We start from the raw sequence: 12136 nt of genomic DNA on the forward strand, positions 1-12136 counted from the left end.
TAAAATTATTAATGGTATGGAAGAAGATCTTGTTGATGAATGAACTTCTGATGAAGATATAGATAGAAGATTTCGATGATATCACAATATTTGGTGAGAGCCTGCCGTATCAATTCGAGGCACAATATTCAGGGAAGGAATTCGCCGGTCTTGTTGCAACTCTAGAAGCACAAACTCAAGTATTGCACCTGTGTTTCTTGAATGCAATTTATCAATCTCATTGTATTGGTCAAAGAAATCGTCAGAAAACCAGAGTCAACTTCGGACACTTGACAATGAATGGTGCAGTTGCTTTAACTGTGAACAGAAAAACTGGAATAATTGGAATAATAGCAATCAACCTGGCCCTGGTCCTGGCAGAAGGCTTTCTAACGAACTGTGATTGATAACACTGCGGCTCTGCTATATAAGTCGAAATCAGTACAGCGAACGGCAACTGTTTGCATTCTTATTTATTAAAAATTCAATTTAATAATAAAAGAAACATCCGAGGACTATATAGCCAGGGTAGGGTATTACAACGGGGCAGTCAGGCAGTGGAAGAATGAAATTGAGCTAGTAAGCTACGCAGCACTGCACATGCCATACAACCCGAAGATGTATGTATCTCAGTCACGTTCTAGAACCAAGTTTTTAAAGTCAAACTTTTTTTGTCTATCAAAGATTTCAATGCTTTGAAACTGGGAGATCCACATTGCAACCATCTAGTTCTTAGGCACTGATCCCCATCCTTGTCCATAGTAGCAAGTCTTCCATACCTTTCTTCTCACCCAGAGACACCAACTTTTTTTTCAGTCCTGAGAAATGGTTAGTCAGGCAAAAGAAGATTCAAATAATATCAGTATTCAGTTACCTTTGCAGACATGCCACACAGCAAACTGTTGATTGATTGATGGATATGGCACTTTCGTCTTAGTGCAATTTCAGAAGGAATTTTATGAAGAGTATGCGATGCGTCATTCCTTTTGACTTCACACGATGTAACGGCACAACTTGTCGATGTCATTGCATTTTTTAATAATGTCAATGTATATTCTATATACTATTACGAAGACTCTGGGTAGAGCAAGACAATACCGTAGACCAGTGCTTTTCAACCTTTTTGAGCTCCATTCGCACTTTTTTTGACAATTTAATTCGCACCAGCCAGCTGGAATTTATTACACAAAAAGAAAATGAAAAGCTTATCACTTTTGTATTTGTAGGTCTTCCTGTAGATACAGAGCGTCATTATTTCACATTCAGCGTGTCGTATTGTTGATTAATCAAATATCACTTTTGTATTTGTAGGGCCTGTAGGTACAGAGCGTCATTATTTCACATTCAGCGTATCGTATTGTTGATTCATCAAATACTAAAATCACTGCAGTAGAAAAATCACGGATATCGCACTTCCGCTGTTCTCAAGGTATTCGTTGCTTTTTATGGGGGTATCGTGCAGTGATTTCTTTCGAAGCTTAAAGGGCGAACCAATGAACAATATCACTTTTCCACTAAATCGACGTGTGAATGTGTGCCGAAATTCCAATACTTTGCATCCAAATCAACACTGGCATCGCCCACTATTACCTACAAGGTAGGGTTATCATGGTTGCCAGTGAACTCGGCCCTTGGTGAATTCGGCCTCACAAACTCTTCCCTCAGGCTTATTAATATTTTCACCAATCACTTGATAATAATATTATTAGTTTAATGATTCGCTATAATACAAAATTTCCCGAGGGCCGTATTCACAGAGGGCTGAGTTCACTGAAGGCCGAGTTCGTGAGGCCGTATTCACCGAGGGCCTAGTTTACTGGTAATCGTTATCATATTTTGGATTCGGGACAGGAGGACACTTATTCAAAATTTTCAGAAATAGAATAGTGGATCATGTAGAATCCTGGAAAATGATAAATCAGACTCCGTTGTCGGTCGACTGAAAAAAAGTCAACTTTCTAGCTCAACTCCGGAAATAGTTTTCCTTTAACACTTAACATTGGTTGACTATTTGTTTGAAATTCTTTTCATTCGCACAAGTACGAACCGTCACACAGGTTGAAAAGATACCCTTATCTTATGATTCTCCAACCTGAATGCGAAACCAATTATGATCGCTCTGAATTTTGAAATGTTCAGAGGGCACACTGATTGGTGATGGTAATGTTTTATCAGGGTTGTAACCAAGTCACATGGTTCAGAGTCACGAGTCAATCTTACTTTTGTGGTATTGACTCGAGTCAAGTCGAGTCATTTTCAATTCATCACCGAGTCGAGTCCGAGTCCAAGTCACCGTTTAAAGGGTCAAGTCCGAGTCATAGTGTTATGACTATAGTCGAGTCCAAGTCACTGCATTGAAGTCATGTTCAACTCATGTTTCAATCCTGAATTAGCTTATAGCTTATAGAGAATCAACGAATTCACGTCTATAGATACCAGCTGATAGGGAATCATCAGATGCGTGTTTATGTAGAGGTACAGTTTTTCTTTCACATTATCAGGTGGTTGACTAAACAAAAAGGTCAGCTTTCCTGCTCAGCTCCCGAAATAGCCGCCAGAGCCTTACTACTATGAGAGAAAATTTTGGATTAATTACAAATAGAGATTTTCGAATTTTACCGGCTACCTCATGATATTGTTATATTGTGTAAAAATATGATTCATAGCAAAATTGGCTCAATTCCAACTAGAAAAGGAGAATTTATTAGAGTAGAATATTTTGGATATGAAAAAATAGTCGGCTTACTACTAGTATGTAATTATATTAAATGAAAGAATTTCTCACTAAAAACACTCCATTTATTTTCAAAAATAAAATTTTCTCCTCTCATATCATTGATTCAACTTTTTAAAATTAAGCCAGATTCAGTGTTATTTTTATGCACCATAACAAGTAGCGCACTAAGTAAAATAAAAAAGAAGTTATTTTTGAACAGCCCTATTGTACAAACATCACATAACATTAGCCATTCGTTATTACTCACGTGCTCAATGCACATACCTAACAAAACGTCAAATGGACGGAGGCCGGAGGGTATTGTGTGTTTTCACAGACAGCAGATCAAATCGTTGCGCTGGTGAACTTAATACAGGAATTGACAAGTATTTTTTAACCACATTGAAGTGCATCGCATACTCATTCCTTCTAGTCGCTCAAAAATGCAAAGAATCATCGCCTTTAAATCTACACATGAGCTTATCAGTCTCTTCCAAGTACTTGACCATCTGAGTCATTGCATTGACTCTAATTGAACTTTGCTTCTATTATTTGCTTGTATAATTGAAAAGTCTTGAGTACGATACTTTGATTGCGGAGGATTTATTACCTCTTCATCACTGGATGATTTTGTACAATGCATTACTACTATGTGAAGTCGCGATTTCGGACTTCAAGAGCCATAAACATCACGGTTCAATAAACCTTGTATGACCTTTGTGACGTAACTGTTATATAGTTCACTGCCGTTCAGTTTCGCCCTCGTTGCCTGCTTTGTATCAGTTGCTAATATTTCGACTATCAATCTTATTCAATCGTATTTACATCGCAATTTTTATAGATCCTAAAATAATTATTATGAATAGTCTGAATCGAAATTTGTAACTGTCCTCAAGGAAACACCGTCAAGTAAGTATATATTGATTTATCCGGTACTAAACAATTTGTGTTAATTCGCTGTGTATTAATGCTTTCAGAAAACCGTTTTTCGTCTGTGTAAAATAAAATCCAACGAAGCAGGCAGAAACGCGTCATCTTGGGGTGTTGGATAGGACAGTTATATCTCTATTGTGTATACGTGGAAGTTTCCACCCCTCTTTCGCGGCTACGTAAAGTTTTTTGACGTATTCCATCAACAAGTGCACCAATCAACAAAGAAAACTCAACTGTCATTGTCATGGATTTCAACAACCAAACAAAAGATCCTGATCTGGATGTTACACAGAGATGCGAAGAAGACAACAAAGTCACCAAAACAAAAGACGAACCAAAGTCTTCAAGGTCTCATGGTGCCAGATCAAAATCATCAGTTCAAACGAGATCCATGTCAAAGGTTTTAGAGCACAAATACTTGAAACCAAAAAGTTCAAGCAAATCAAGTTCAAGTCATCGGTCATCAACAGGTACCGGTACTTCTACATCAAGTCATTCAACTAAATCTCGCTATAGTGAAATGAATGTTGAAAATGTCGTAAATTATCATCGGAAACTGCAAGAAATAAGCTCTGCACGAGCAAAACAGGATATTGAAGATATCCAGGCTTCAATGAACACTGAAATACAATCAATTCAAAATCAAACTGCTTTGGCCCGAGCCAATCTTCAAGAACAAAAAAAGAAGTTAGCAGAAGATCTACGAAAGAAACTAGACGAAGAAAAGAGGAAGTTGGAGGAAGAACAGAGGAAGTTGGAGGAAGAGCAGAGGAAGTTGGAGGAAGAAGAACAAGAACTACAAAGACGGCAAAATCAACAATGTGAATTGATTAAACAAAGGATGCAGCAAAATGCTGACGAAACAGCTCGCCGTGTAAGACGAGAACATTTGCAAAATACATGTGAACTAGAACTAGAACTCACTAGACGTGGTGTATCAACGCTAAGTTCACCTCAACTGACAGCGACAGATCTGCAGCCATCTGAGAACAGGAGCCTGGCTCCTCAAATAAGCAACGTTCCGGAACAGCAACTACAACAAGCCAGTGCAACTATTCAACCTACGAACAATGTAATAACTTCAATTGCTGAAGCGTCTGCAAGTGTTGCTCCAAATGTAACTCCGTCGATATCTTCGAATATTTCATACGCAGGTGTGGCTATTCCTTTTAATAGCATGTCTCACAGTTCTCGCCAAATGTCTAATGTTGTAGGCCTAAGTGAGAATGTATGTGTGCGTGAAAGATCTAGTAATTGTGTGACTGCTCGTTTGGACGCATGCATTGCACCCAAAAATCAATCGCCTGTAATTGATGCCGAAAATAGTCGCCTTGTAGCACCTCCCATGATTGATACACAAATAACTACTAAATTGCCTAGTTCCTTTGCATCTGGTAGCGTACAACCCTTTGTGCCAGCTAATTCAAATCAAGCAGCTACAGCAGGCTGCGCAGTTCAAACAGCTGCAAACTATGATCTCAATGTAAAGCCTAACCAACCGACAAACTTGATTCAATGTGAGAATCCGTATGTCATTCACCAGGTTAAACCTAGTGATCAAATTGTCCCATTAAAGTTGGAACCAAAATGTTTTAGTGGCGACCCAATTGAATTTGATACATTCAAGGAAATGATAAATGCTACTTTGAATCGTCAGCCATGGACGCAAAAACAGAAGTTGATGCATCTTTTGCAATACACCCGAGGTATTGCCAATACTTTTGTTAAAGCTTGTGAAGATATGGAAAACTGCTTTGATGAAGCTCTTGCGGTATTGAGAGACAATTTTGGTCAACCATTCCAAATAAGTGACCGCTACATAAACACTGTTATAAATGGCTCGAAACTCGTAGAAGGTGACAACGATTCTCTCCTCTTATTTCATGCATCGTTAACCGCTTGCACCAATAAGTTGACCAAATTTGGAAGAATTCGTGATGTTTCACGCTCTATGGTTGAACAAATTGCCGAGAGACTTCCCCCTTCTTGGCAGCCTGGTTGGAGAACCTTAGTGGCGGAGGTCACTTTTGACCTGAAAACCGAACTGACTGTTGAACATGTAAATGACTATGTTCGCCAGAAAATTAGAGAAATCACTAGTAAATATACCAACCCTAATCATGAAATATCCAAGAAGCAAGTGACGGGTGTATTCAAAACTGGCAAACCCAAGGCATCATTCAGCACACAAGTTGTGACTCCAACATTGGAACTTTGTTTCATGTGCAACGAAAAGCATTTCTTGAATCAATGTGTCCAGTTCCGCAAAATGCAGTATCCTGATCGCGTTGAATTCGTCAAAACCAAAGGGCTCTGCTTCAAGTGTCTAAAGTCGGGACACTTCGGAAAAGCATGCAAACGCATTCAAGCTTGCATAAGGCCTGGTTGCAAAGGCAATCATACAACACTTCTTCACCCACCTGAAGAAAAGATAAAAGAGGTTGCTAACAAAACCTTGGATTCAGCAAATGAACAAATTGAAGGCCAAGGCAAAATTTCTGATTCAAAAGAAGCTACCTCTTTCTTCAGTGCTTCCTGCGATGACAATGAATATGATGATGATGAATGTGTTACTTTGAATGTAGTCTTGGCAAGACTACGGATCGTTGGCACTGACGAGTACATCGCCACTTTGGCATTAATTGATAATGCGAGCAATTGTTCATTCATATCTGAAGAACTCGTGAAACTACTCGGTCTTGCTGGGCCCGAGCGAAACGTAACTTTCCAAACAATCGAACCATCTAAAAATACCAAGAAGTCAACCATTGTTCGTGGTTTAGAGATTTCTGATTACGAGGGATCAGAATACGTACCTCTGAAGTCACTGATATCTACAGAGAAAATCGCTCTGGACAACGACCTGCGGCCAACACAAAGTGATGTACATCAATTTCGACAATTTGAAGATATTCCAATCCCAGATCTTTCTGGAGACATCGGTCTGCTGATTGGTAAAAACAACCCCAAAATTCATAAGCCTCTGGAAACTATATATGGACCTGAGGATTACTTCGCAGTGAAAAGTGCCATCGGATGGATGTTTACATGCCCAAAACAATCCGAACCTTTCAAACCTCACTCCTATTTTATTCAAACCAATCCAAACCCTTTGTGCACGATGTGTCACGATGATGTCAATTCCATAGCAAATGACAAAACTGAACTCTCTGTAAATGATAAACTATTTATGGAAAAGGTGTCATCGACAATCCTACTTGACTCGAACGGGCACTACCAAATGGAATTACCATTGAAACATCCGGACTTAACACTGCCCGACAACAAGCATCAAGCGAAACAAAGAATCAATTATCTGCAGAAAAGATTCCAAAAGGATCCAAAGTTCTTTGATGAATACAAAGTTTTCATGTCTGACATGATCACAAATGGATATGCTGAGAAGGTTTACGATGATGGGCCAGTTGGTAAAACCTGGTATCTGAGCCATCACGGGGTGTATCACCCTGAAAAGAAGACTATCCGGGTTGTTTTTGATGCCTCTGCGAAATTCAATAATCTGGCGTTAAACGACCTTTTGTTACAAGGGCCAGACCTAACGAACAACCTTGTTGGGGTTTTATCGCGCTTTCGCAGAAATGAAGTTGCGATCCAAGGTGACATTCGATCAATGTTTCACCAGGTTAAGGTTGATGAGTGTGATAGAGACCTGTTACGCTTCCTGTGGTGGAAGGATAATGACCCAAACCAACAACTTGAAACGTACCGCATGACTGTGTTTTTATTTGGGACTGTGAGCAGCCCTAGCTGTGCCAACTTTGCTCTACGAACTGTCGCTGAAGACAACAAAAATGCCTATGACATTGATGTCATAAATGCAGTTCAAAGGAACTTCTACGTTGATGATTTTCTTGATTCCTGTGAGGATACTTCTGCTGCAATTCGTCGTGTGGAAGATGTCAGCTCTCTGCTAAGCAAAGGTGGATTTGAACTGACAAAATGGGCAAGCAATTGCAGAGAAGTACTGGCAGCAATACCGGAATCAAACAGAGCCAAAAACCTGAAAAATATTGACTTGTTAACTGATGAGCTACCGATGGAGAAGACATTGGGGCTTGCGTGGAATATAGAAGATGATTCGTGGTGCTTCCGCGTCAAAGAAAAACACAAACCTTGTACCAGAAGAGGAATTCTGAGTATCGTGAACTCAATTTTTGATCCGCTGGGAATGGCTCAGACTATAGTGCAACCAATGAAGGTATTGATGCAGCACTTATGCAAAAATAGCTACAATTGGGATGACCCGTTACCTGAAGAAGCCAGAAAGATTTGGTGCGACTGGTTATCTCAACTACCGATGCTTGAAAACTTTACGATTCCAAGATGTTTCAAACCGTCAAAGTTTGGACAGGTGACAAGAATCGAACTTCACCACTTCTCAGATGCCTCTGAGTTGTGCTATGGTGCAGTATCTTATCTGAGATATGTGAATGATGCAGGTGAGATTCACTGTTCCTTTGTTTGTGGAAAAACAAGACTCGCCCCCATTAAAGGTTCTACCATTCCGAGAATGGAGTTGTGCGCTGCAACAATATCTGCCAGTAATAACAAATTTCTGCTAAAAGAGCTGGACCTGCCTATTGACGATTCATACTTCTGGACTGACAGCACAACTGTTTTGCGATATCTCACAAACAAAGACAAAGCTTTCAAAACCTTTGTTGCGAACAGAATCAATATGATCAAAGAGTCTTCAGAATTATCGGACTGGAGGTATGTGCCTTCAAAACAAAACCCTGCTGATATTGCTTCTCGGGGCCAGACTGTTTCTGAATTCTTGACTTGCGACATGTGGAAATTCGGTCCAGAATTCTTGTGGAAAGATTCTTCGGAGTGGCCTCAACAACCAACATTTCTAGAGGAGTTGTCTGGTGATGACCCAGAAATCAAAAAGCCAAACAAATTGTGTTTTCTTACAATTACCACTCCAAATTCGGTTCTTGATGAACTCATCTCCAAGATCTCATGCTGGACCCGACTGAAAAGGGTGCTGGCATGGGTCTTGCGCTTCAGAAATAATCTTCTTGCCAAAGCGAGAAACAAACAACCAAATGCAAAGCTGACAAACGAGGCATTGACTTTAATTGAAGTTAAAGCTGCTGAAGAAATGCTTATACGTCATGAGCAAACAAAGCACTTCTCTGAAGAAGTAGAAAGACTGAAGAGTGATGAACGAATCAAAAGATCTAGCCCGATCTACAAATTGCTACCATTTCTGGATAATGGGACCCTCCGGGTTGGAGGCAGAAATCAAAATGCTCCTATTGGTTACGACTCAAAACATCCGATAATCATCCCAAAAAAGAGTCCAATTGCAGAATTGGTCATTCGAGATGCTCATGTTTCATGTGGCCACAGTGGCCGGGAATATGTTATTGCCCAAGTCAGAGAAAGATTTTGGATTGTCACAATCAATTCCAAAGTACGATCCGTTCTGAAAAATTGTGTCTCATGTAGGAAACGTCAACGAAAACCAGAATCTCAACAAATGTCTGATCTACCATCTGATAGATTAACTCCGAATGATCCGCCGTTCCACGCAGTTGCGGTTGACTGTTTTGGTCCGTTCTTGGTAAAGCGTGGTAGATCTGAATTGAAACGATATGGCGTTTTGTTCACTTGCCTTACCACTCGCGCTGTCCATATTGAAATTGCGAATAGTTTGGACACTGATTCTTTCATTATGGCACTGCGTCGCTGTATTGCACGCCGTGGACAAATCAGTTTGATACGGTCAGATAATGGCAGCAACTTCACATCTGGTGAGAAGGAGTTGAGACAAAACATTTTAACTTGGAATCAAACAAAAATACAAGATTTTTTGGTGCAAAAACAAATAACTTGGTTGTTTCAGACCCCTTGTGCATCCAATCATGGTGGTGTATTTGAAAGACAAATTCGAACAGTGCGAAAGATTTTGGGTGCTTTGTGTGATGAATAAATGTTGTCTGATGAATCTCTATTAACATTGATGTGCGAATGTGAATCAATTATGAATAATCGCCCCATTTCAACTGTGTCTAGTGATCCACATGATTTGACCCCAATAACCCCTAACAGTCTGTTGTTGTTGAAAGATAAACCCATGCTACCACCTGGTGTGTTTAATGTCAAAGATGTTTACTCCAGAAAAAGATGGAGACAAGTCCAGTACTTGGCTGATCTTTTTTGGACAAGGTGGAAGAAACAATACCTTCCACTACTTCAGATTCGCCAAAAATGGAATGAAAATAAAAGAAATATCACTGTAGGTGATGTCGTGCTTGTTTTGGATCAAAACCTACCTCGTAACATGTGGTTGCTAGGTCGTGTGATTGAAACCCTACCTGACAAGTCTGGGTTGGTGAGAAGCGTGAGGGTCTTTACCAAAACGAATATTTTGAAACGACCCATAAACAAATTGGTGCTTCTCTGTGAAGCTCCTGACTGTTGAGAGCTGAAATTTGTTACAGTTTTTTGAGTATTGTAACCTTTCGTTTCTTTGTGCTTTTATTGTGAATTTGCAGTTGTGTAAAAATTGCCAAACTTGCATAAATTCAAATTTTCAATTTTTAAAGGGCCAGGATGAAGTCGCGATTTCGGACTTCAAGAGCCATAAACATCACGGTTCAATAAACCTTGTATTACCTTTGTGACGTAACTGTTATATAGTTCACTGCCGTTCAGTTTCGCCCTCGTTGCCTGCTTTGTATCAGTTGCTAATATTTCGACTATCAATCTTATTCAATCGTATTTACATCGCAATTTTTATAGATCCTAAAATAATTATTATGAATAGTCTGATTCGAAATTTGTAACTGTCCTCAAGGAAACACCGTCAAGTAAGTATATATTGATTTATCCGGTACTAAACAATTTGTGTTAATTCGCTGTGTATTAATGCTTTCAGAAAACCGTTTTTCGTCTGTGTAAAATAAAATCCAACGAAGCAGGCAGAAACGCGTCATCTTGGGGTGTTGGATAGGACAGTTATATCTCTATTGTGTATACGTGGAAGTTTCCACCCCTCTTTCGCGGCTACACTATGTACCCATGTCTGTTGTTTTTACGGCCGCCTATCTGATATCAGACTATAGTGCAACAAAAGCTGTGGTGACAAATAGCAATGTCGGCAGAATTCGTCAGATGCGTTGATCTAGCCGTTACGATTCGCAAATTTCTTCGTCTTCGAGTCATATAAAATGAACCAAGTCAATGACTTGGGTCAAGTCATGCGTAATGACTCGAGTACAAGTCGAGTCAATCCAAATATTGACTCGAGTCGAGTCAGGTCATTTTCCCATTTCAAGAAAATGACTCGAGTCAAGTCGAGTCACAAAAAAATCGTGACTGGAGTCTGACTCGAGTCGAGTCATGACTCGAGTCATTACAACCCTGTGTTTTATACATAACATAAGAATAGGACATGATCTATTCCTGCTCTCAAGAAATAGAATACACTAGCCCAGATTAAGAGAAAAATCTCCTGACTGAACATCCTCCGTGGAACGGCGTGTAAGACATATTTCCTTCATAACATTGGCTGGCAACCATCTAAATTTCGTCCTCTGCGTGACTGCCTAATCGCGTACAGCAAGTGCGACGATGAAGTCATCGTTCCATGTAACGGGTTAAGAAATGACCCGGAGCCGCGACAGCTGCAGCCGGATGTGTTTCTGGAAATTTCAATAAATTGCAGCTCCATTACGGTGGCGTTCTGAAGAAAACGGCTGCGGCCAAAATTTTTTTTCGTTTTGCCCTTCAATTTGAGACCACATCATTTTTTGAGTGCAGTGCCCCTTTAAAGTTGGTAGTTCTCGACGAACACCGTGGGCAAAACATTTTTGGTTTCGATTGGAGCGATGCTTTCTCCGTGACCGCGAAGGGAACGTCTGCTTTGGATGCTATTTCCTCGCAGAAGGTCAAATCGCAATCATGTAATACTATTGACATTTGTGATTCGAACGACAAATTGGTAGCTTTTCAGTCCAAATTTCCCTCCGTTTTCTCTAATGTGCACCAAGACAACGGTGACAATTCATTTGAAACCTAATGCCAAGCCCGAATTTAACAAGCCACGTCCTTTGCCGTTAGCAAGGCAAATCGCTGTTCAAACCGAATTGAATAGATTAGTCAATCAAGGTATCCTCGAACCAATCAATTACAGTGATTGGGCAGCACCAATTGTTGCCGTCACTAAATCTAATGGATCAGTACGCATTTGTGGTGACTTCAAAGCATTGAATCAACAAATTCAGATAGATCAACATCCCCTGCCCTCCTTAGATGAAATTCTTCACAAGTTACAGGGTGGTTGTATTTTCACGAAAATTGATCTTGCCGATGCTTATTTTCAGCTAGAATTAGATGATGATGCGAAGAATTTGTGTGTCATCAACACGCAATTCGGTCTATTCCGCTATCGACGCATGTGTTTCGGAGTCGCATCTAGTCCCGCAAATTTTCAACGCTGTCTTGATGCCATGATCGCCGGCTTACCCGGTGTTG

The 12136-nt window shown here is 40.1% G+C and overlaps 1 protein-coding gene across 3 annotated transcripts in view; it reads left to right on the forward strand.

Annotated features, from left to right (window-relative positions):
- Positions 1-3346: 3346 nt before the first annotated feature.
- LOC145434587 (uncharacterized) overlaps positions 3347-12136 on the forward strand; it is a 191676-nt gene continuing 182886 nt past the window's right edge. The window contains exons 1-2 of one of the 3 annotated variants that reach the window (XR_013913474.1): positions 3347-10470; positions 10539-10588. Coding sequence is in view for 1 of the 3 variants with exons in the window: in XM_080311926.1 (XP_080168052.1) it covers positions 3873-9590 (5718 nt within the window). In the remaining 2 variants the exon portion in view is untranslated. Of the gene's footprint in view, positions 10589-12136 lie in introns of those variants that run through there. The other 2 variants (XM_080311926.1, XR_013913475.1) reach the window with 2 other exon arrangements.

Source organism: Botryllus schlosseri, chromosome 2, assembly GCF_051294905.1.
Source record: "Botryllus schlosseri isolate E-star chromosome 2, Bs_hap1, whole genome shotgun sequence".
NCBI lineage: Eukaryota > Metazoa > Chordata > Ascidiacea > Stolidobranchia > Styelidae > Botryllus > Botryllus schlosseri.